The sequence below is a fragment of the Pelodiscus sinensis genome, chromosome 2, assembly GCF_052426305.1.
Source record: "Pelodiscus sinensis isolate ZL-2025 chromosome 2, ASM5242630v1, whole genome shotgun sequence".
Classification (NCBI taxonomy): Eukaryota; Metazoa; Chordata; order Testudines; family Trionychidae; genus Pelodiscus; species Pelodiscus sinensis.
The window spans coordinates 242,738,871-242,765,454 of NC_143053.1; the positions used below are offsets into that span (position 1 = coordinate 242,738,871).

Sequence of the window (26,584 nt, forward strand, 5' to 3'; positions counted from 1 at the left end):
GGAACCTACGGGACCTAGGTGGTGCCGGATTATCAGATATGCCGGACTATCAGGAGGTACTATAAACTGGTTATATATATATACACTGTATACATTATATACTGTACATAAAATGTTCTAAACCCTTTTTATCATACATACTGTATACAGTATACTGTAATGTTTGTTTTTTTAAACCTTTTTTACCCTTTTTGCTCAGTTCAGTTGCTGCCGTTGTTACCTTGTGACTCATTTTTTGCCGAAGCTCACTCACTAGGCTCTTGTCATTTTGATGCTGGACTATCAGGAGTGCCGGACTATTGGATGCTGGACTATTGGAGTTTTACTGTACATACATACTCAGTTTCTCTTTGATAATTATCTACTCTCTGCTTCTTTCTGTCTGCCGCTCCTCCCCATTCCCCGCCCCTTCTTCCCTCATTTATTTTGACTCTGGACATCCATCACTTCTCCGGTCATCTGAAGAAGTGGGCTGTGCCCACAAAAGCACATGATACGATCTACATATTTTGTAAGTCTTTAAAGTGCTACCAGACTATTTGTTGCTTTTTTAAGTTTTTCCTGTTACAGACTAACTCGGCTACCCCTCTGAAGCTTAAATACAACCGTTAGTGTTTATAAAACTGACAGATCTAAAACACAACAGAAAGCTTTTTAAGAAAATGTCTGAGAAAAAACATCAATGACAGTTTTTACTGTATGGCTTGTCTGAAACATGGCAGAAACATTATGAAATATGGCAGAACTGTGCTAGTATATGAGAAACCTAAAGTGCAACAGGCTAAATGTTCACTATGATTAACCTACTGTCAATGTTGATGAATATGTAAAAATAAACTAACATTATGAAGGGAGAAAAGTAATATATGGCCTGATCCTATGTCTACTGACAACAAAGCAAGCTTTATCATTAACTTCAATGGGCCCACCATCAGAACCTCTGACTTAACTTCTGTCAGGTTTTAATAATGAAAGATATTATAAACAGATATGAAGTTAGTCTTTCACAGCTAGTTCTTTGACTAACAATATTCCTGTAAAATATATTTAACATTCTAATAAATAACCCGAAAAAAACAGAAAAATTAATGTTTCTGATATTTAATGCTGTAGAGGACAAACTCATCTTTTCAGAAACAATTCCAAAATAATTACAGCTGTGTTGCTTTAAGTGATTTAACACAAGTTTCCATATTTTTAAGATGCTGAACCATCTTACATAATCCATGAAATATATATTTATTCATAACACCTAATTCATAACCCCCTAATAATTGTAAACTTCTAACTATGGCTCCTCAGATAAAACAGATGCCTTACTCATGCAATTAAGCCTATGTAAGACTTCTTTATTCATTAAGCACTTTTTCCACACAGTCTACCAATAAACCTCAAGCCAGAGCAGTGATGCATTTAAATCTAGTAATTACTATCCAAGGCAATGGACTAGCTGTAACAATAAAACAAGCGTACTAATTCAGATGCTGCTCGATCTTCAGATCTCACATCCTGTCCTAATGCAATCAGTCTACAAAGAGCTAATTACCCTAATCGAGCAATCAAGGTTTCACTGACATCTTACTTCCTCTAACAGCTATAAACACCAGAGAGCTAAGATAGAACCTAATTAGTTTGGTATATCATGTTTACAATGCAGTTTGAATTGATTGCTTACTACATACCGAAAATACTTAAGAGGTTTTCATTTTACTACCAATGTACACCTTAACAAACTATTTATTCCAAAATAAATATTAAATTATTGCTGATGTGCCATTTACATCAAATAATTTGATAAAAACACATCAAGATCTTTATTTTGAATACAGGAAGCAATGTACCATCATAGTGATCTGCATTTTTCAATCTTTTTGAAGGGACACTACAAAGATTAACAAGTCTAAGTTTTCACCGACATTTAGAATTTCAATCCGTATACCCCTTCCAACATACACAGCTGATCATGACTATCAGCTTCAAACACCTAGGTCTGAAATACAGATGAAATACTAACTTCACTGAGCAACATATTAACAATAAATGAGAGGTGCACACTTACGTATGCAGTGGCCCGGCCCATTACAGAATAAGCGGGAAGCACACACAACAGGCACCATATTGCATTACAAAAGAAATTTTCTCCCTCAAGTTTTCTCAAATATCATGACTGAGCACATTTAAAAGTCAAGAGATGAGCAGAGGAACATCATTGCAGGCATGTATGAGACTACAAACCAAAACAGATCCAAACTAGTTTTAGGCCTATTACTGGTACTTACCTGACTTTGGGCACCATCATTCGGTGTTGCACCATTAGTGTGTGGCAGATGGATGCCATCAGCGTGAAGATTTCTTCACTAGCTGAATCTCTCCAGACCATATTCAGTAGAGTATTTGTCTGCTGTTTTGTATCCAGTTTCTTTAGACATTCCTCAGTTATATAATATACTGATATTCGCCCGTCACCCTACAAATGTACCAAAACACAATCTCTTCTGAAGACATACTTTTTTTTAAAACACTGGGGTGGAATGCAATTTTCAGATACCAAAAATCTTAATAGAACATTTAGTTAAAGATCTGTATGCATTCACATTATACAAATCTAAAAATCTGTAAGTCATGATAGTGCACTCTATGCAGAAAGCTGGCACACATTATCTAAACCTACACCAATATGAATATTTTTTAAAAATAACAAGCTCACCATTTTATTTTCGATGTGTTTAAATGCACTTGATTCATTTAAAGACAATGACAAGCAGAACAGCATTTGACATGTGCATAATCTATAGCCTTTTTATTCTGGAAAAATATATTTAAATAGAGAATTTAACAACACTAACAAAGCAGATACTAAATATTTTCTTTAAAAGCATTTCATATGAGTTTTGATTATGTACACTCACTACTCATTCTACAACAGCTGATAAGAGCAAAGGTAAATATACTAAGAGACAGTATATAAATAATCCAAAGCAACTTTAGCTCCATAGCAAAATATTTACTACATTGATTTTATAGGTCAGCCTCATTTATTTAGGGTTATTTCAAAGCTACTATTTAAAATCTTTATTTTTGTAAAGTTTTTGCATAGTTTTGTACATTAAGAAAAACAGGAAGATTCTTGGGACGTAATTATTTTAATCTTTCAACCAATAAAAGTTTATTTACAGTTTTTTAGAAGAAGATTCTGGGATGATGCTAAAACCCTGTATGTAAAAAAAATGCGTCAGTGTACGCATGCAAAACACAAAAATCTGCTGAAAGGTTGTTTTCAAGTGTGGTTTGTATTCATAGTCAGCATGACATATAATATAAACTGACAATTAGATTAGTATCCAAATTTGGAGTCATGGAAACCAAGGTACCAACTTAAGTACTTTGTCAAATTACTAGAACTCTGCATTGAAGAAAGTATTCCCGTCACCACAGGAAACGGCAAACAAAAATGCTACGAGAGAGAACAACTACTAAATTCCTACTTGCTTCTCATATCCCCAGTATACCAAACCCACACCCTGTGAAATTTCACATATTGTATAAGAACAGATCTCACATTGTACGTTCTGTGTGCTAATTGTCTTTCAAGAGAAAGCAGAAAGGATAACATCAAAGGAGTTTGAGTCTGAGACCATTAGGGGCCATACCACTCCAAGTTTTACTAGTAAATAACTCTTGGATTGAGCATCAGATAATGAATATTAATATAAACGTTAAATATTCATTTCTTGATAGGTTCTCTTAACATTAGACAGGAAGATACTGTTTACACTGCAATCTAAATTGACTTATTAACTATCCAGACTAGCAAAAGATGTGAAAGATGCTTTCCAATGTGAAATAAAAAGAGGAATTTACAAACTAATATATATAGATAACAAAATGAGTCAATTTGATATTAACAAGAGATGGGGATTAGTGAACTGAAAAAGCAAGGAAACTGGAAAGCACAATGCATAAGGTGCATATTATTTTGCATGCTGCACATACACGAACTCCAGAATGTGATGAGTCACATTGTGTTAACTATTATTTTTATTTATAATAGCTGAGGGACTAAAAACTAGAGCACAAGTGAAGGTTAGCAGGAGAATGCTAGCCACAAGAAATGAATTCTAAGGAGGAAAATAAAGGAGACCTGTGGCTGCCCATGAGAAAAAATATCTATTTCAGAAAAAGCAAAGTAGCATTAAAGAGACATGGAGAAGGCTATTAAAAGGAGAAAAATAGAGCTAACACACTATGCAAGGGGAGAAGAAAGGAAGCTACAGGAGCACAAATATACACAAGAGCAGAGTTCAGAAAGCCTCTGAAGGCAGGACAAGAACTCTGATCCAACAGAGGAGCAAGGAAGCCTTTGCAGAAACTCAAGACAAACAAGTGACAGTCATACCACCTACTGTGTTTTGGACAGACTAGGGAGTAAATCATGAGAATGAAAGAGGCCAAAGCAGTCAAGGCAAAAGATGATTATAGTGGAGATAAGAATTTTGGTATCAGAGCTGAGACTGTGGAGATATTGAACAAGAAGAACTACACTGATCTGGTGACACCCTGGCACAGGTAATATTAAGAGGGAATGAGAGGAGAAGAATTACAACAAAACTGTGAATGAGTAAAATAAATGAGTTGTGAACCACAAAGATAAAAGAAAATAAATGGAATGGTGTATGAGTAGTGCAGTGAACAGGTATGTGAATTTATCCTCTCATCCCTGCTAGACATCTAAAATCCCCTTTAACTGATTAATTGGTTAAACATGTTGTTTAACTGGTTGACAGATTAAAGGTGGGGGGAGCAGGCAGGGAGATCAGCCACCACCAGGCTGCATCAGCTGTACCCCCACTGACTGGAGGCAGGGACTGCGCTGGCCAGGCTAGAGCAGCCCCTGCCTGCAGGGCACCTGGGACAGCTGCAGCCAAAGACTATTCTGGCCAGTACACTGAAGCAGTCCCTGACTGTGGCAGCCTCCCTGCAGGTTGGGAGCAGTCTATTGTGCACAGCAGGCAGGGAGCTGCTCCAGCCCTGACCAATTACGCTTAACTACTAAGCCTCACCTGTTAAGAGTGAGGCTTCCGGTTAACCAATTAAACATTCACATGCGTAATTCCTGCTGCTCAGGGAAACAGGCCTGCAAAGAGGCACACAGAGGATCTACAAATCCTGAACCAGCAACTGCACTAAGAAACTACACTAGTTCTCAGAGGGCCATCCACAGCCACAACACAAAGGCAGGATTTGTCCCTAATTGTAGACAGTCTCCACTTGTCTCAGTATGATGTTAATATACTGCATGTATCCTTTTTATACAAAAATAATTATAAGTTATGACGCTGTAATTGTTTATTTTAAATTCTCATAACAACAAAGATGGCCGTAATTATTGTGAAGTTGTGCTGCCAGAAATTCCTCTGTAAAGGAATAATTGTGGCTGAGTGTATACTTTCTCCAAGGGAAGAATATGATATTTTGAAGTGTGAAGATTTGATGGCTGTGTTCCTTGACAACTCAGTGCAATCAGATATTGGCCCTACAAGATCCCCTTTAACGCACAAAATTAAACTCGGAAAGTCAATTTGCTTCTTCTCCTATCTAAGTAAATCATTCTTAATCTTATACAGGTTGAATCTCTAAAAACCAGGACACTGTCTGGCAACATCCGCCATCTTTTTTCACAGTGATCAAAGTCTATGCTTTCATCAGAGCTCCGTTCTTTTCCACTGTAAATCAGATTGCATTATGCAGCCAACTGCATAACGTGCTAGAGGACAACTACCTTGTCTAGCCATATAAAGTGCCCTGTACGCGAACTACTGTACACCTAGGAATGAAAAGTTACATGTAGGGCTTGCTTATACAGCACAGCAATACACACTACAGGAGTATGATTTCTAAAGCACACTAACATGCTTTAATGTAATATTATTTGAAATAGTTCCATGGTGAAGAACGCCACAGAACCTCTATTTCACATCACCAGGGCATACATGGAACAACTAAGGACCCTAGGCATCCAGTTTTCATTGAAATCAATAGGAGTTTGGCATCTAGATGCTTCTGAAAATCCTAATTGGTGCCTACTTGTAACTTTGGCACCTAAAGACCTTTAAAAATCTGGTCCCAACTGACCACAAAGATCTTTAAAAGAATTTTGAAATTAAAAAAAATCTTCAATGCTTTTGTGCACTTGACATTAAACAAGAAATAATTTTTTTAAAACAATACAGTAAAACTTGCATTAGTTCATTCTAATGACCATTGCTAAATGTTTCAGTGTATCAGCAATGAATGAAATGTGAATATATAATCAAAGTACCCGCCTCAATTTTACTTATGGTGTTGCTATAAGACTGTATTCAGAGGAACTCTTTAACGCTTACAGGTATGGTCATCATCTTACTGATTTCTTCATCCTCATCTTCAGAATCACTGGTTGCATCTTGACAGTTTGCGCCAGTAGCTGACACAGGTAACTGAGAAAGAAATGTTTGGAGTACTCTTAAATACACAAGCAGGCCTTCCTCTGAAAGGGATCCTACAGCAAATAAATAGAAATAACAGAAAGTTAGCAAATCACACTGGACTATGGCTGAATATAACAGTGTTCAACTTATCAAACATGCCCAAAATCTTACAAATAAGGTATGCCCTATATTGCAAAGATATAGATGAACTTTGGAGTGGGCTGAAAGGAGAATACAGCCCATGATCTTCATATTTTAAAATCTCCATCAATCTTTATTTCTTTTTCAGGCCATGAAATATATTATGGTGATATGTAACATTGCAATTCAACGAATTACATTATGAAGTACACACAAATTAATTTTAACTGGATAAATTATAAATATTTTCATACCCAAATATGTTTCACCAACTGTTAAAACAAAGTAAAACAGCCATGGAGCTCTATCACTTTTTCTTGAACGCCTGCTTTCTGTTAATAGTGCATTCAGGAAGAGTTCATAAGGGAAAAGTATTTGCACATCTGCAAGTGCTGGAATGATGAAATGGAATATCTGATCTGTAAAAGGTGCTGCCAGAAATTCCTCCGTGAAGGCAGCAAAAATCTGTTGTCTAAAAGGGAGGGAAAATGTTTTGTTACAGAAAGGTACACACAAATTTTCACTAGAACATCCACGGCATGTTCAACATCCATCATCAACTTACAAATCAGAACATATTATTTTATCCATCTAGGAAACTATGCATAGCTACATTTCTTAATCCTATGTTACTATATTAAGCTTCTCAGATTGCTCAAAATTAATCAGCCTTCCTCAATATTACTGTATTTATATTTTTCTTTAAAGCCTAGTGTACCCAAATAAAACTACCCTGAACCCATTTCAAGATTATGAACTATATTTAACTGAAAAATAGTGCTGTCAAGAATTTTAGAAAACCTACTTCCATACATTATTGTACTATCACACAAACTTGTATTTTCTGTAACACTGTTCACTCAATAGCACATACAAAATCTTAACTAAAAACTGCATTACCCTATGTGTCTAAGATAACAAAAAGTTGATATACAAATATTGAAAGATCTCTTTTATTTACCTTGCACCTTCTGGACAGGAGCTATATGTAAAGTGCAATGGTTTCAGAACATTCTCTAGCAATATTTTTGCAATAGGAACTCGAGAGACATCAGAATATTCAATACTCGATGGAAGCTTGTTATTAATTAACAAATAAAGCGACCTGTAGTATCCTGAAACAAATAAAAATATATGCAACCATTTATTTCTTGAGTTGTAAAAAAAACAAATAAAAATATATGCAACCATTTATTTCTTGAGTTGTAAAAAAAACTGTGCAATTTATAATCAGGATCTATTTACAATTCATAGCATAAAGTCTGATCTATACAATTAAGAGAAAACTAGGGGAAAATGAAGCAAAAGGCTATACTCACAGAAGAAACTGGACAGATCATCAACAAGTTTTTTTTTTTCCCCTTCAAATGCAGTTTATTTTGTAAAATGAAGAGACAGATAAATGTGCACAGAATTAGTGTGACTTTCAAAAATAATCTGCTTCTGCTGAACTGGCTCATTAAAGGAGCTGTCACCTAAACACTACCGTGTTATACTAAATCTCCTATTTCTCTGAACACATCTGCCTGTCCCACTTCTGACAGTTGGTTTTTTTGGCCTTTTGGACACCATCAATGACTCCCACAAGATCCACAACCTTCCAGAGTATCATATGACATCCTGCACACACATCTCCTGTTAGAGGAAAATCACAATTCTACAAACACTTGTGACCTTCACCAGTCTGGATTGAAAATTGTTCCTAAATTTTGGATCTCTTGCATTACAATATGATGCTCTATTGACTACATCACAAAGATGTTGGTGGGAGGCAACCTGAACAGCATTCATGTCAATAAGATGCAAAAACTATTTCATGATTCCATCCCACCATTAATTCACCTTCTTGCTCAATGAATTTAAAATGTAGAGAAAGTGAAAACTAACAGATTCACATATTTTCTAAAGATACTACAGTTCTTATATACTTTTATTATCAGTAGTAAAATTCAGATTACCTGCTTTAGTCAGTGAAAATCGGTCCATGACAACAAGAGACATCACAAAAGCATCTCTGGAAGGTTTATAAAGCCTTAAACGTTTGAACTAACTTTTCTACCCTTCACACTGCCTCTTAAAACCAAACCAAATCTGCATGCAGATGTGGTCACTTCATCTCAAAAAAAGGTATCTTGGCATTGGAAAAAGTTCAGAAAAGAGCAACAAAACTGATTTGGAGTCCGGAATGACTGCCGTATGAGGAAAGATTAAAAAGACTGACTTTTCAGCTTTGAAAAGAGACAACTAAAGGAGATATGATACAGGTCTATAAAATCATTACTGGTATGGAAAAAGCGAATAAGAAAGCGTTATTGACTCCTTCCCATAACACAGAAACAGGGGTCCCTAAAAGAAATTAATAGATAACAGTTTTAAAACAAACAAAAGAAAGCACTTCGTCACAAAACGTACAGTCAACCTGTGGAAATCCTTGACAGAAGATGTTGTGAAGTCCAAGACTATAACAGGGTTCAAAGAAGAGCTCTAGATAAATTCACTGAGGAGAGGTCCATCAATGGCTATTAGGCAGGAGGGGTCAGAATAGTGTCGCTAGCCTGTTTTTCAGAAACTGGGAATGGGTGACAGGGGATGGATGACTTGATTATCTATTCTATTCATTCCCTCTGGGGCATCTGGCATTGGCCACTGTGGGAAGACAGGATATGGGGGTAAATGGACCTTTGGTCTGACCCAGTATGGCTGTTATGCTGTTGAGAGAAGGGTTTAAATTTGCTCTGCTAGTAAAGCATCATATAATAGCTGAAAATGAAGTGTAGAATATATAGTTATTTTATGAAGAATCTTTTGTGGCATCTATTTCTTGAAAAGAACATTCATTAATGCTGAACCTAGAAATATATATTTGAGCCTACTTATTGGAGACTAAAAATCATTTGTTCAACTTAAAGTAAGAGTGTATGGATAAAATAACCATGTGAAGTCAGGGGCCAGCCGGGGACTCCCCCACTGACTCCTGGCTCCATGCAGCACTACCACTTTGAAACGCAACATGGAGCTGGATGCCAGGCTCCCAGCAATGTTTCAAAGCAGCAGTGCCACACGGAGTTCAAGGTCAGCTGTGAACTCAGAGTTCCCAGCTGACCCTATGCACCCTGCAGAGCTGCCGCTTTAAAACACCGCGGGGAGCATGGGGCCAGCAGGGGACTACTTGAGTTGCCTGCTGGCCCTGTGCTCCCTGCAGCACTTTCACCCTACGGCTGTTGCTACACTTCAAAGGCAGAGGCGCCCTTACCGACTAATCGAATAGTCGATGCAAATTGCATTGACTATTCAAACAGCCAATTAATCTAAATTTAACATCCCTAACCTCTAGGTTATTGAAATTTCATACATACTTACAAATTATTAATACTGAGGCTAACGAAGGGGTATTTCAGCAGTCCAAATTATTTGAGTTTGAAAGTTCCATAAATGAGTTTCTTGTTCTTATAAGTTACAATGATTTATATTGCTAGACATTCTTTTCCTTGCTGTAAGGCTATATCTACATTAGGGAAAAAGTACCTTTTTATATAGGCTAGTTAATGCATATTAACACATATTTAGACTCTAGTACTGTCAAGGCAGCTGTAGCTCCAACATCTGTGTCTTGATCGAGGAAAAACCTAGGGCCCCTCTAATTTTTACCCCTACTAAATTATGTTTTATAATAAGTACTTTATCTTACAGTTTCTATTGCTCTTAGAAATGTGTTCTCTTAATATATTCCATCATCCACACTGTAACTATGAAGCCCCATAACTCATGGATTACAAAGGAATAGAGGGACAATAGTAGTCCCTTGTCCTTTTTCTCTCAGGTGGGCAGAAAAGGACAGCCAGGGCACAAGCATGGCCCCAAGGAAGACTGTTGGCTGAAGGAATCCAAACTCATGTGCACACAGCACATGCACACCAACAGAAGAACATATGTGAACAAGTACTTGAAGAACTACAACTTGCCTTGAAAATACTAATGAGGAGTACTGTGACACCTTAAAGACTAACAAATTTAATTTGGGCATAAACTTTCATGGGCTGGAACCTCCTTGGTTTTACTGAAACAGATTAACATGGTTACCCTCTGAAATTTGTCTATACTAGGATTTTAACACACTAGCTAATACATGCTAACTAACAAATGTTAAAATAAATCCTTTTCCTAGTGAAGACAAGTCCTAAAAAGTTTTACCCACCCTTGCACCAGGGGAAACACAGCAAAAAATTGTGATAGATTCATGGAAGCTAGGTTCATCAATGGCTATTAGCCAGGATGGGTAGGAATGGCGTCTCTAGCCTCTGCTTGTCTGGAAATGGGTGAGAGGGGAGGGATCGCATGAGGATTATCTGTTGTGTTCTCTCCCTCTGGGGTATCTGGTATTGGCCACTGTCGGCAAACGGGATACTGGACTAGATGTACCTTTGGTCTGACTAAGCATGTCCGTTCTTATGTTCTTATTCTACTCCAAAACTAGTGTTTAAATCAGTACACACATGTATTTCAATACATAAGAAAATTAAGAGATAACCACTTTGCCCTTCACACCTTTCCAGACGCTACAGGGTAATTAGAAATAAATATTTTAAAATGATTTTGCTATGCATTTTAACTCTTTGAATTTCTTTTTTAAATGTGAATAACTTGTTTATCACTTGCCAAACCCTGCAAACTATAGTTTTCCTTTTGTAATACGCATTTTCTTTTCATTAAGCAGATCTTGTGTCTCCTGGACCAAATCTCTTTTGCCTTAACTCACTCAGGTTATTATTAACAACTTGTTTACAGTATTACCTAGAACGTTAAATGAAAAGTCAAATTTAATTTGGACATAAGCCCAAAGGCCCTTGGTCAAAGTTATTGGACAGTACATCATAAACAAATGTTAAACTATTTGGAGCAGGGGCTATAAGATAAGCTGTAACAAGTGGTGGAAATAGCAAATGGAAAGTACAGGGGATGCAGGAGATAGCGAGGGTAATAGTGATCAGAGATCAGGGGTTTTCAAACTTGGGTCGCAGGCCCACCCGGTTAAGCCGACCCACACCGCTTCCCACAGCTCCCCCTGATTGGAAACCGTGAACGGCAGCCAATAGGAGTTATGAGGATCCATGCCTACGGATGCTTAGATAAACAAAGTGTCTTGTAGCCCAACCACCAGCAGCTTACCCAGACAAGCCCATAGCCCAAGTCTGAAAACCCCTGGGCTAGATGGCTTGTGTACAAAATACAGTTTAAAAAGATATAAACAAAGATCACAGAAGTGTTTTGTACAACTCAGGTATCATGTATGATTAAAAGGACAGCACAGCTGCAGTTACGTTGCTATTTTTGCTTTTTATACTATGATTAGAGAGACAGCTTAAAAATCTAAGTTCATAAAATTCAGCTCTCTCATACATCGATTTTGAAAAATTGATGTTATGTAGGCCTTACAACCTAACTTCACATATGCAGGAGACAGCTCCAAAATACTTTAAACAAGAGCTAAACAAATATACAAATTATGGTGTTCCTAACAGCATACTGTGAAAATTTGTAAAAAGCTTTCAGGCAAGCCAATTAACATACTGCAATCTCTCTCACACTATATTATGCTCTGTTAAAAAATAAGTTCTGACTGTAGCAGTGCTATCTATATCAACAGTTCCAGTGTAAGAGAAGGATTTAGTCCACTGTATATGTTTTAAAACTTGATAATATGGATCTATTCCAAGAAGTGACTGTAGAAATGACATCCCAGAGTTCTGTGGTTTTTATGGCTGTCAGGTTAAATATGATCAGTTAAGAAAAACATTTTTCCTTTCCCTGAGATACAAGTCTGGCAAACTCAACCCAGAAACAGAAAGCCAAACTGAGTTTTTTCCTTTTCACATCCCACAAAAGTAATACAAGTTCTACAAGTTAAATTAAACCCACAGTGACACATATGCAATCTAGTTTGCTTTCAACAGGTTTGCACAGGTGCAACTGATTGGAACTCAGTAAATAGCTCTATTGATCAGGGAACAAAGGAAACAGAATTTAGCTCACTATCTCTTTGCTGTGTTGGTGCTAACAGGATTAAAAATTAACAAACACTTTAATAATGACCATTTAGTAGATAAAGGGAGATCATCTGTTGGGAAAGAAAGTAACATTTTTACAGTCATTTTTCAGAGCAACACTGAAATTTGGAATTGGATGAGGACAAAGGTTATTTGCTCGTAAGTAAAACAGTAGTTGGAGGAATGAAACATATTCACTATCTAATATTAGCATATTACCAACTAAATAGTAAAACTAACTAGGACTAACAACAAAGTAAAACATACTGTTTAGAAACATGATTTCCAAAGAAATCGAAGTATTGAGTTGTAACTTTCTGTTCGCAAATATGTTTACTAAAACTATGGGTCAGAGCCTGCTCTTCTTAATGTTAACCATAATGTCTATTGTCAAAGTATAAAGTGACTAAGCAACATGGCCTCTGGCAGTTACACATTTGTTCAAAGTTCGTGGTTTTTCTACAACTTCTAATATTCCTGCTACTGACCTTTTTGAACCATGTAGTGCAAAATTTGTTCAATTAGTGATGCCACATAGTTGGCATCTTGTAAAACAGGTAAATACGTATTCTCAGATGAAAATACCTCAAGCATTCGCATAGGAAGTGCAACATTCAGACTGTCATCGTTGCAGTTTTGCAATAACCTGTAGATAAAATAAAATTCACAATTATTTAATATGAGAGGATTTTCCCAGTTAAGGTTTACACACACTTTTTAAAAATTGAGTTACAAAGATTTTCACATCCTCTTTAACAATCATCTTTTTTATAATAGATTCTCCAACAACCCTTAGGAATTGACAAACCAGATGAAACTGATGGTCCAGCTAGTCCAGTGGTCTCCAACCCTTTTGCACCCAAGATCACTTTTTAAAAGTCAGAACAAGCTAATTCTTCCCCCAAAGACTGCATCCCTTCCTTGAAGCCCCGCCCTCTCCACCACTTGCTATCTCCAGCCCTTATATACTCTCAGGGTACAGCTACACTGCTGCTTTTTTTTTTCCAATTCTTCTGTAGGAAGCGGATTTTCCAACATTTGGCCTGTCTAGACTGGGCCAAATGTCAGAAAAAAACGGTTACTTACCTTGTAACTGTGATTCTTCGAGATGTGTTGCTTATGTCCATTCCAATTAGGTGTGTGCGCGCAGCGTGCATGCGCCGTCGGAAGATTTTCCCTCAGCAGTACCCTGAGGGCCAGCAGGGAGCCCCCTGGAGTGGCGCTGGTATACCAACCCATATATACCCCTGCTGGCTCCCTCAGCTACTCAGATCCTCTTACCGGCATACTCCAGATAAAGGGCAGTGAGCGGGGATTTGGAATGGACATGAGCAACACATCTCGAAGAATCACAGTTACGAGGTAAGTAACTGGTCTTTCGTCTTCGAGCGATTGCTCATGTGCATTCCAATATAGGTGACACCAAAGCAGAATCTAAGGAAGCGGGCTGGACAATGAAACTACAGAGGAGTGGAGGACCGCCCTACCCAGGCAGCATCCCCTCTGGCCTGATGCAACAGTGCATAGTGGTTGGCAAACATATGGACAGGGGACCATGTGGTGGCTCTGCAGATGTCCAGGATGGGAACCTGCACTACGAAAGCGGTGAAGGCGGCCACTGCCCTCGTGGAGTGCACTCTACGGGGCGGAGCTGAAACACCCGCCAGGGTGTAGCACTCCCTAATGCAGGCGGTTATCCAAGAGGCTATCTGCTGGGTGGACACGGTTTGGCCCCTCATGCGCTCTGCGATAGCCATGAAAAGTTGTGGCGACTTCCAGAAGGGTTTAGTCCTGTCTAAATAAAAGACTAGCGCCTTACAGACGTCTAGAGTGTGTAAAGCCTGCTCTTTCCCAGATGCGTGCGGTTTAGGGTAAAAAAACGGTAGGAACATGTCCTGGGAGGACACCCCCTTCGACAGGAAAGCCGGGTGAGGGTGGAGCCGAACCTTATCTTTAAAAAATATCATGTAGGGGGGATCTGATGTGAGTGCCCTAAGCTCAGATACCCACCTGGAGGAAGTGATATCCACCAGGAAAGCCACCTTATAAGACAGGTGGAGGAGGAAGCACGTCACTAACGGTTCGAAAGGTGGCCCCATAAGTTTGGAAAGAACCAAGTTTAGGTCCCACTGCGCGAACAGGCTGGTGGACGTGGGGATAGAGCCTGTCCAATCCTTTCAGGAACCTGTTGACCACTGGATTGGCAATAGGGTTTTCCCTTCTTCCCCCGAGTGGAAGGGCAAGATAGCCGCCAGGTGAACCTTGATGGAGGAGGAAGAAAGATGCTGGAGCTTAAAATCCAACAGGTAATCTAAGATCAGGGGGATTGGAACCCACCTTGAGCGTACCCCCTTCTGGGAAGCCCAACAGCAGAACCGCTTCCACTTAGCCAGATATGTGGCCCTGGTAGAGGATTTTCTGCTACCCAGGAGGACTTCTTGAACCCGTTCAGAGCACCAGAGCTTCCACACTCAGATGCAGCAATTGCAGGTCCGGGCATCGGAGTCTGCCCGAGTCCTGGGATATCAGGTCCAAGGACCAGTGGGAGGGATACGGGCCTCTCGCAGGAGAGGCTGAGGAGGGTCGAGAACCAGTTTTTCCTGGGCCATGCAGAGGCGATTTGAATCAGGGACGCCCTGAACTTCCGCACTTTCAGGAGGACCCTGTGAACTAGCGGGAAAGGCGGGAAGGAGTACAAGAGGCTTTGCGGTCGTGGGAGGAGGAGAGCATCCCCTAAGGAACCCTGCCCCTGACCCATGAGGGAGCAGGAACGCAAGCACCTCTTGTTCTGCCCCGGGGCGAACAAGTCCAGGTGGGGAGACCCCCATGCATGGAGGATGGAACGGGCTACATCCCAGCGCAGGGACCACTCGTGACCTGCAAATGATCTGCTCAGCCTGTCCACCAGGACGTTCTGGGAGCCTGGGAGATAGGAAACCATTGGTGGATGTCCGCCCCGATGCAGAGGTCCCACAGGCTGATCGCCTTTAAACACAGGCAAGGGGAATGGACCCCGCCCTGCTTGCTTATGTATGCCACCGCTGTCGTGTTGTCCAACAGAATGAGGATGGACTAGCCCTTCAGATGGGGAAGGAAAACTGCACAAGCCAATCGGACTGCCCATAGCTCCCTGATATCAATGCGCAGGGAGGTTTAATCCGCAGACCACTCACCTTGCGTGTGGAGGTCTCCTAAGTGAGCTCCCCAGCCCATGTCCAAGTTGTCCATGACAAGACGGATGGACAGCACTGGTCTGGAGAATGGAACCCCTGCACAGACCTCTGCCTGGTGGGTCCACCATTGCAATACAAGGAGGATGGGGGCCGGGACTGTCAGTACCCTGTCCCAAGAGTGGACGACCAGGTTGTGGACTCGTGATAGCCACATCTGTAGCGGGCGCATGCAGAGTCTGGTGTGCTACACTACATAAGTGCAGGCAGCCATCAGGCCCAGTAAACGCATGCAAGTCTGGGCGGTGGTCACTGGAAAGTTCTGGAGCACCCTGACCATCGTCTGTATCATGGGAAACCGGGAGCTGGGCAGAAAGGCTCTCTATGCCAGGGAATCTATGGTGGCACCCACAAACTCTATTATCTTGGTAGCAGTCAGGGTCAGTTTGTCCAGATTCAACAGAAGGCCTAAGTCTTCTAAGAGTCTGCAGGCTGTGGTGATGTGGGCTCTCACCTGAGTCTCTGACTCCCCCCCTCAGGAGCCAATCGTCTAGATAGGGGAACGCCTGGACACCCCTTTTTCTGAGCTCGGCAGCCCCCACTGCCATGCATTTGGTAAAGACCCAAGGGGCCATAGAAATACGAAACGGGAGGGCTGTGAATTGGTAATTGTCCGGGCCCACGGTAAACCGTAGGAACCTTCAATGGCGGGAGATAACTGAAATGTGAAAGTAAGCGTCTTTTAAGTCGAGAGCAGCATGCCAGTCTCTGGGGCTAAGGAAGGGATAATGGATGCCAGAGTCACTATTCTGAATTTTGTCTCGACAATGAAGGAATTTAGAGCTCTGAGATCCAGAATGGGACAAAGGTCCCCTTTCGTCTTTGAAACCAGAAAGTAACGGGAATAGAATCCCCTATTCCAAAACTCAGGGGCAACGCGTTCCACTGCCCCTAGCATAAGGCGATGATTTACTTCCTCCTGTATCAGAGGCTTGTAAGGGGTCCTGAAAAGAGACGGGGAAGAGGATTGGGAAGGAGGGGGCAAGTGGAAAAGGATTACATAACCCCTTTCCACTATCTCCAGCACCCATCAGTCTGACGTAACACTCTGCCAGGCCTGGAGGAAATAGGATAAACGGTCCTGGAAAAATAGAGAGAAGACTGGAAAGATGCTCTCAAGGGTCCTGTCAAAACCCTTGACGGGGGCCCAGGGGCTTGCTTCGGGGCCCCTGGTTATTGTTGGGGGCTGGGCATGGTCTGCGCCTGTCATTCCTGCCGTTGCCACTCCTGCTCCTACGGTGTGCAAAGTCGGGGCATGGGCTCTGGGGAGGCACTCTAGGAACATTCGTATTTGACTAGGTACACCTCTGGGTGGCAGGAGTGTGCAGGCCTAAGGACTTTAACATCGCCCTGGTATCCTTGAAGCCATGAAGCCTCTCGTTTGTCTGCTCCAAAAAGAGCGAGAGACCCTTGAACGGGAGGTCCTGAATGGCGTTTTGGAGCTCCAATGGCACCCCAGTCCCCTGGAGCCATCAACTACAGTGCAGAACCACCCTGGTGGCCATCACTCAAGCTGCGGCGTTCACCACATTGAGAGACACTTGGAGAGCCGCTCTGGAGATCATTCTTCCCTCTTTGTGAAAAGTCTTGTACTCTGAGCAGGAGTCCCTAGGGAGCAAGTCCGTAAACTTGTCCATGGATGCCCAGATGATGTATGCGTAACTGGACAAGAGGATTTGCTGGTTGGCAATGCAATATTGGATGCCCCCCCACCAGAAGCGTACACCTTCTGTCCCAGCAGGTCAGACTTTTTGGCCTCCCTGTTCTTATGAGTGGCAGGAGCCTGCCCTTGTCTCTCCCTTTGATTAACGGCTTGCCCCATCAACGAGCCTGAGGGAGGGTGAGAGAAGAGGTGTTAGTTACCCTGTTGGGGGACAAAGTACCTTTCCACACGCTTATCCATTTGAGGAATTGAGGCGGGGGTTTGCCACAAGGCTTTGGAGATTTTGGCCACTGTTTTGTTGACCAGTAGAGCCACTCTAGAGGGGATGTCAACATGCAGAATGTCAACAGTAGGATCTGAGTTGTAGGAAACCTTCTCCACTTCAACCCCCAAACTTTGGGCCAGGCAGCGGCGAAGGTCCTGATGGGCTCTGGCGTCTATGGAGGGCATGGACGGTGTGGAGTCAGCTAATGCCTCATCCAGGGAGGAGGACGATGACCTCTTTTCGACCTCACCTACAGGGTCATCCTCATGACCTGGATTGTCCAACGTGTCCATGGAGGAAGAGGGAGAAGGTTGGCTCACCAGACCTGGACCCTGGACCTGGGGACAACTGGCCCGGAGCTAGAGAACGTCCCGAGGTGGGGGACCTGACCAGAGATGTCGCCGACAGAGCAACTTGTGGCCCCGAAGAGACAGAAGCTGGTCTGGGAAGGTCCACGCCCTAGCCCTGGTGATAAGCCCAGGGAGTCCAGAAGGGCCACTGCCCCGCAGGCTGAAGGGGCCATGTTTGCACCATGGGCATCAGAACCAGATGAGCCCACTGTTGCTGGTACGGGAGCGGAGGACTACGGTGCCGGGAACAGTGCTGGGAGCGACACCACGAGCAAGACCTCGAGAACCAGACGGATTCCATCTCGGAGTCGGATGAATACTCCGAGGCAAACCAGGGCGGTGCTGACGCATGTGTCGAAGGAGTTGTGGTGTGCCGAGACATGGACTCTGGCTTGTCATGGTGCCAAGGCGGTGGAGGAGGCATGGCTGCATGTGGGTCCTGCATGGAGGTAGGTGCCAATGGGCCCCGGGGCGGTGACAGCGCTGAGCGATGTTGCCGCACTGAGTCCAGTGCCATGCCTTTGGACGGTACCAGGGGTTTCAGTGCCTTGATGGCCAGTGCCACGTGCGATGCCGTCGAGGCCAGGCAATATCTGCCCTCATGCACCATGTCTTTGGTCACTCCAGAAAGCAACTGATGCTAAGCGTCCCTGTGCCATCTAGAGGGTGCCGAAGTCAGGGAGGAAGGGACGGGAAGGACTCTATTAGAACCCTCGCTGCCTCCAAGGACTCCGGTGTGGATGGCTCTGGGAAGTCCTCCAAAAGGCTGATCTCCCCTCGCTGGGAGGCAGGCCTGCCTGACCTAGAAGGTCCGGGCTCTGGGCTCATTGGTGCCGCATGCCTCACCGGAGGGCACGTGCCTATGCAGGGACCAATCCATTAGGCCGCCTCTTCTTCTGAGGTGCCAGCGATTGAGAGCAGTGCCGGGGCCCCTGCAGTGCCAGAGAGGCACGGTGTACAGAACCGTCACGCACTGAGGCCGGTGTGCTCCGGAAGGCCAGTGCAGAGGCCGGTGCCAGGCGGAGAGCCGCTTCCATGAGGAGGATATTAAGGCGTGACTTCCTCTCACATTTTGTCCTGGGCTTGAAGGCCTTACAGATTTTACAGGCTTCTGTAAGGTGTGCTTCTCCCAGACACTTTAAGCACAATGAGTGCGAGTCACCGCATAGCATAGGCCTACTGCACATTTTTCAGGGCTTAAAGCCTTGGGCACACAGCATACTGTGGTGGGGAGCAATCAACAGAAAACAACAAAAAGTCTTTAACTTAAATTTCAGACACTTAGCTGAAAATTAACTAAAGATTGAAGAAGAACAATGAAGTCAACAATCACTTTGAGGAGCTGAAAGTCCTTCAAACGACCACCACAGTGCTAAGGAGGAACTGAGTGGGTGAGGGAGCCAGCAGGGGTATATATGGACTAGTATACCGGCGCCACTCCAGGGGGCTCCCTGCTGGCCCTAAGGGTACTTCTGCGAGAAAAACTTCCGACGGTGCGTGCACCTATATTGGAATGCACATGAGCAATCACTCGAAGAACCACCCCTTTTTTGGAAGCCCCCTTATTCCTCGTGGAATGAGGAATACAGGGGTTACTGAAACAACGTTTGCATGTTTGCTCTTCCACTAAAAAACATGGAACAAATGCGTCCCTGGATGTGGAAGTGTTTTTCCAGGATACCTCTGGAATCCCAGAAAAACTCCTGCAGTCTAGCTGTACCCTCACTGGGTTGAGACAGGATGTGTGGGCTCTGGGGTGGGAATGAGGGATTTGGATGTGGGAAGGGATGAGAGGTACAAGCTCTGGGAGGGAATTTGGATGCACGAGGAGGTGGAGAAGGGGATGCTGGCTCGGGGAGGGGGCTCCAGGCTGAGGAGTGTTGGGTGTGGATGTGAAGTTGAAGGAGTTTGGGTTGGGGTATGTGAGGGCCTCAGGGCAGGGAGGCTGGGAGTATGATGGGCTCAGGACACAGATTTGCAGTGTGTAGATGGTGCAGAAGTGTTGTGGCAGAAGACTCAGGATGTGGGGGTGCAGGAGTTTGGGGATTTGAGAGGCTCAGGACAGGGGGTTCCAGTGTATGAGAGGCTCAGGGTTAGGGTCAGGGGAGAAGGGTACAGGAGTGTTATGATGCTGCAGCCAGATGGGGGCTTAGCCCCAAATGGGGGCTTGTTGGCCAGGCTTCATTTTTAAATAAAATATTATGTCAAACACACAATGTTTCAGCATTGTCTTTATGTATGAGAAGGGTAGGGAACCTATTTTAAGTCAGGGGTCACTGACCCACAGAAAATTCAGTTGGGGCCACACAAGTGAGATGCAAAAAAAAATTATTCCTCCAACCCCACCCCCGCCCCCCCACACACACAGCCTCACTAATGTGGCCCCAACTGTGCTGGTGAGAGCAGGGGACATGGTACTGGGGAAGGGTGCTATGGGTGCTGGGGCAGGGAATAGGGAGTACCCGGCAGGTGCCTCCTCTGGGGACTCCTACTACCTTCCCTCCTGCCCCCCAGAAGTAGTCACCCCTGGCGCATGCCTTCTCTGGGGATCTGGGGACTCCTAACCTCTCCCCCCCCCCCCGCCCCGGCAGAAGAGGGAAGCCCCAGCGTGCACCTCCTCTGGACACTCCTCTCCCCCACCACCGCCCTGCACAGCAAGTCCCTGGCACGCCACAGACCTGGATTGTGGAACCGCGCTGACTGTTTGGAGGAGGGGGAGCAGCCAGCGCACTTCCTGAAACCCCGGAAGCGGCGCGCAGCTGCCGGACTTCCTTCCACCCTGCAGGAAGATGGCACTACCTCCATTGTCGCTGGAGGTAGGTAGTGGGGCTTCTTGGAGGTGGGGGGGGCAAGTGGGAGAAAATGGGGGTCCGAACGCCTCGCGATCGACTGGTCAGGCCCTCCCAATCAACCGCGATCGACACGTTGGTGACCACAGAGCTAGTCTAATATCCTATCAACAGTGGCCAGCACCAGATCCTTCAGAGAAAGGCACAAGAGGCGGCATAGACATCAACCTAATTCCCAATACTACTTAATTTAAATCCTGAAGGAGAAGGTTTTGTATTTTTTCTTAATACTTAAAAAAAAAAAAAGGCTTTAACTAAAACAAACCTGTATATTTTTATTTTCCATTCAAATATCCAACCTGCCTTTGCTAGTTTCCTCACCTCACTGACTTGCTAAGTTTAGTTGTCTGCAGGACTCAGTAGACATCATCATAATGAAACTTCTAAGAAGAGAAATCCTGATTATCTAAATACCAAAAGGTATGATGTCAACACAAAATCAGGTCTGCCAGGACTAAGCTGTGTGGGATTCTGGAGAGACAGCTGAAGACAATCATATGTGTGTGAAAAGTTCTGTCCTCAACTACAGAATGAAGTGCCAACCATTCAATTCTCTCCACTACTTTGCTAAACTATTCAGCTGTGTCTAGACTGGCCAGTTTTTCCGGAAAATCAGCCGCTTTTCCGGAAAAACTTGCCAGCTGTCTACACTGGCTGCTTGAATTTCCACAAAAGCACTGACTTCCTACTGTAAGAAATCAGTGCTTTTTGCGGAAATACTATGCTGCTCCCGTTCGGGCAAAAGTCCCTTTTGCGCAAAAGGGCCAGTGTAGACAGCTGAGATTTGTTTTCCGCAAAAAAGCCACGATCGCAAAAACGGCGATCGGGGCTTTTTTGCAGAAAAGCACATCTAGATTGGCCACAGACGCTTTTCTGCAAAAAGTGCTTTTGCGGAAAAGCGTCCGTGCCAATCTAGACGCTCTGTTCCGAAAATGCTTTTAACAGAAAACTTTTCCGTTAAAAGCATTTCCGGAAAATCATGCCAGTCTAGACATAGCCTTCATGAAACCACTGTAACTAAAGAAATGGTGGAGAATAAGTACATAGCATGATGGGTGCCTATGGACAAGAAAAATTATGAATCGAATGGTTAAAAGAACAGCCCCAAAATGAAGGAAGTAAAAAGAACTTTAGAAACCCGATTGGATCATCTTTTGAATTCTACTACAGGTAAAATGGATTTCAACACACAGAACAATGATGAAGTCCATATCATCTAGTTCATATATTGTATTTTACATACACACAACTATATGATAGTGAAAAAAATTAAAAGGTCATTGCCAACTTGAAATCTAACAATTAAAAAAGGATTCAAAGTCATTTATGTTACTATCCTTGCCCCAGAGATTCCCTGACAATTTTTTATAATTGTACATGTTCCTATCTCTCTTTTGCTGTGTAAAAACCCAATTCAAACAGAGAGAAATGTATATGCTATAAAGGAGAATATGCAAAATGCTGACAAATGCACAAAGTAAATAAACTATAAAACAGAGAAAAACACTTCCATTAATCCAGAGGTGGGCAATAATTTTTGACTAGGGGCCACTTCAGAAATTTTTTAAGTGGCCCTGGGCTGCCCCAGAAGGGGCAGGGCTTCAGGGAGAAGGAGCGGGGCCAGGATACTGCCGTGCTTCCCCACCCACAGACCCCGGTAGGTTTGGGGGTAGGGGAGCGCACAAAGTCTTTGCCCCGCACAGAGAGAACCATCAGCTATTCTGAGGTACCTGTGCCTCTGGAGGTGAGAGGAGACTGTGTGCTTCCCCCCCCCCCCACTGCTGCCCCCAGGTCAATCAGGGTTTGGGGGGGGGCGGGAGCACATGAAGTCTCTCACTCCCTGCTCCCACCCTGCAAGGGAGCACCACATTTATAGTTAACCACCGGCTGAGCAGCAGTTGGTGGTTGACTTTAAGTGCTGACCCCCTTGCGGGGCAGCAGGAGACTTCATGCGCTCCTCCCCCACCCCAAGCCCCAATTGGCCTGGGGACAAGGGGAGTGTGCAATGTGCTTCCCCCAATTGGCCTGGGGCAGATGGAGCAGCAGGGCCTCTGCAGGCCGGATCAACTCATTTGGCAGGCCGGCTCCAGCCCACGGAGGCCCTTTGGACTACCCCTGCACTAATCACAGTACTGTTAGGTGCCATTTGTAAACACACTAATTAAAAAAATGTCCAGGGAAAAAAAAGGATAATTTTAAGTTGATTGTGTCACTTTGAATCAAGGACAAAACATGTCAAACTAACTTAACCACTTTCTTTGACAGGGTAACAAGCCTTGTGAATAGGGGGAAAGTGGCAGATGTGATTTTAGTAGGGCTTTTGACCATGTTTCACATGACCTTCTCATAAATACATTAGGGAAACGAAACCCTTATGGAGCTAATATATAGTGAGGGCATGCCCAGCTGGAAAACCACTCCAAGAGATGATTCACACTCAAACCTGCTGGGCATATCAAGTGAGGTCCCATAGGGAACAGTTCTACTCAAAATCTTCAACAATAATTTAGACCAGTGTCTCTCTAAGTGGGCCACTGGCCCACTTTGGGAAAGCTGCTAGTAGGCCCACACCGCTTTGTTTAACCAAAGGCTCCATAGCCACAGAGCCTCGCAGCTCCAATTGGCTCCAGTTTGCCATTTCCAGCCAAAGGGAGCTGCAAGAACACAAAGTACTCCACTTAGTAATGAACAATCAGTTATTCATATACAAAATGGGAAATGACTGCCTAGGAAAGAGTACAGGCAGTCCCCGGGTTACATACAAGATAGGGACTGTAGGTTTGTTCTTAAGTTGAATTTGTATGTAAGTTGGAACTGGTACATATTGTAGGGAAAACTCTAGCCAAACATTTCTCCAGAACTCAGTTTTATTCTCCCACACCTCACTTCCCTCAGTCCTTTATTCTCAAGCTGAGGTGTGTGCTGAGAAAAGCCTCTCCGTGTCTCCCTGGTCTGCTGGGGGGGGAGGGCACTAGCTTCGCATCTCCCTGGTCTGCAGGGGGGGGCGCAGCTAGTGCGGGGTTGCCTCACCCCGTTTGTAAGTAGGGATCCGATGTAAATCGGATCCATGTAACCCGGGGACTGCCTGCACTGTAAAAAGGGATCTGGTGGTCATAGTGAATCACAAACTCAATATGGGTCAACAATGTTGCAAAAAATCAAACATCATTTAGGGCTGTATTGACAGAGTGTTGTAAGCAAGATACAAGAAGTAATTATTCCATTCTGTTACATGCTGCTTAGGCCTCAACTAGAGTATTGTGTCCAGTTCAGGGCGCCACAAGAAAGATGTGGACAAAATTGGAGAACACAGGACAGCAACAAAAATAATTAAAAACCCAGGGAAGACTGATAATTGGGTTTATTTCTTCTGGAAAAAACTAAAGGGGGACAAACTCTTCAAATATGGAAAATGTAGTTATGGAGAAGAGAATACTAAATTGTTATCCCAGCAGCAAAGTAGTAATAGTAATGGGCTTCAATTTCAGCAAGGGAGATTTAGGTTACAGTTAGAAAATATTTCCTAATGTCTAAGAGTAGCTAAGCACTGGAACAATTACCTAGGAATGTTGTGAAATCTCAGTCACTAAAGGTTTTTAAGAACTGGTTAGACGAACACCTTTCATGTAATGGTCTAGATCAGAGGTTCCCAACCTTTTCCAGATGAGAACCTATTTTGACTATTCAGGAAGACTTGGTGATCCAAGGCAATTCAAAAATGGGGGGAGAAGAGGAGGCATCTGGGGAGACACTTGGCGACCCTTTTAAAATGCAATGGCAACCCATATTTGGGTCCTGACCCATAGGTTGGGAAACCCCAGTCTAGATAATACTTAGTCCTATCTTGAGTACTGGCAACTGGGCTAAATGATCTCTCAAAGTCCCTTCTAATCCTACAGTTCTATAATTCTATGAAATTCAGGGGGAAATGTATGCCAACTACATCAGATTTTATTTTTCTTTAATAATTACATATCTTTGAGCATCAATTTGTGGGGTGGTTTTGGGTTTTTTTTTAGTTGACTCTCTTACTGAATCAATATTTGAAACCGTTACAAACTATTTACACTGAGCAATTTTCCACATGGAAATAAACAGTTTTCAATAAACCTATTGCTTTCTAATCTATAGTGCAATGTATACGTTCAATTATATTTCCATGGTAGATTTTACATTATCAAGGGACACATTAAAGAGTAAAATACACAAATACTGAATCAATGAGAACTGATAAAACAAACTTCTGCTATGTAAATATAGATGTTATTTGAAAATATAAATTTAGTATAAAAATCTTTTTGTTTCCATTCCACTTATCACCTATGTATAAAAGATTTAAACCAAAACAGGTATAAGCACATATTGCAACAACATTTGAGATGTATTTAATACAAATACATTATACAGTAAAATATATACGTTGAACTCTGATATGCTGAAATCATTTTTACAGTAGACTACCCAAATTATTTCAAATTTTAAAACTGTAAATTGCGATTCTAATTACAATGAAACTTTACTTCTAGTACAGTGAGATCAGAAATGAAAATATAGTATCTAAAATAGGGTTCCTATGTAATCTGTATTTTAGTTTAGAAAGAGTTATGTCATAGATCACTACATATATGGTACATACCGTTACCAGAAAAACTTAACCAAATCTAAGTGTGCAAGCCATTTTCTAGAAATGCCCTTACATTAACTGAATTCATACAAATCAGACAAAACAAGTCTGGATGCATATTTCCACTGTTGGCTCTGCAAGCCAAGGAAACAGTAAACAGTATGTTCTTCATAAGACTTTTTAGCTCTGGAGAAGAGAGCTAGATACTATTATCACTTGAATTTTTAAAAAAAACGTTTTGGCTTTATGGATGAGAGTGGGCTACTTCTATCAGATCCAAGTCTACTACTTATCTCTGTCCCAGCAGACTTTGCTTCTGTGGTCATATATGAAGGCATGCTCAGCATCACTATTTACAGTTATCACATTGCTGTAGTTAAAGATACACATGCATATTGTGCCCCCAAATCAAAAGTGGGAGCATACAGTATTTTAAACAACCTTATTAGCCATAAAACAGCAATAAATTTGTTAGTAAAAGTAGGCCCCTACCAAATTAATGGTGCAAATTCACAGTCACAAGATTTAAAAAATTGTAAATGTCATTACTGCAGCTATTTAAATCTGCAATTTCATAGTGTTGTAATTGTAGGGGCCCTGACCCACATAGAAATTGTTGGGGATGGCAAGGTCACTAGGAGTGGGGGGGATATGTTGGAGTATTGCTAACATTACTTCTGCACTGTTGCTGCTGGTGGCTGTTGTGCTACCTTCAAAGCTGGACAGAGGTGGCAACTGGCTAGCAGCCCAGCTCTGAAGGCAGAACCACCACCATCAGCACCACTGAAGGATGGGATTGGATGGCATTGCCACCTTTACTTCTTCACTGCTGCCTGCAGAGCTTGGCCATCAGCAGTCAACATTTTCCAGCCACCCAGCTCTGAAGGCAGTGCAGAACTAAGAGGGGCAACGCGGCCACCTCCCTGGAACTCCCTTTCGGGTCAGGACACA

The 26,584-nt window shown here is 42.8% G+C and overlaps 1 protein-coding gene across 1 annotated transcript in view; it reads right to left on the bottom strand.

Moving 5' to 3' along the window:
• UBE3C (ubiquitin protein ligase E3C) overlaps positions 1 to 26,584 on the bottom strand; it is a 178,711-nt gene that overhangs the window by 123,036 nt on the left and 29,091 nt on the right. The window contains exons 6-10 of the mRNA XM_075922749.2: positions 13,141 to 13,298; positions 7,570 to 7,723; positions 6,863 to 7,080; positions 6,384 to 6,538; positions 2,280 to 2,467 (exon numbers count right to left, since the gene is read on the bottom strand). Of these exons, the coding sequence (XP_075778864.1) occupies positions 2,280 to 2,467; positions 6,384 to 6,538; positions 6,863 to 7,080; positions 7,570 to 7,723; positions 13,141 to 13,298 (873 nt within the window). The remainder of the gene's footprint in view (positions 1 to 2,279; positions 2,468 to 6,383; positions 6,539 to 6,862; positions 7,081 to 7,569; positions 7,724 to 13,140; positions 13,299 to 26,584) is intronic.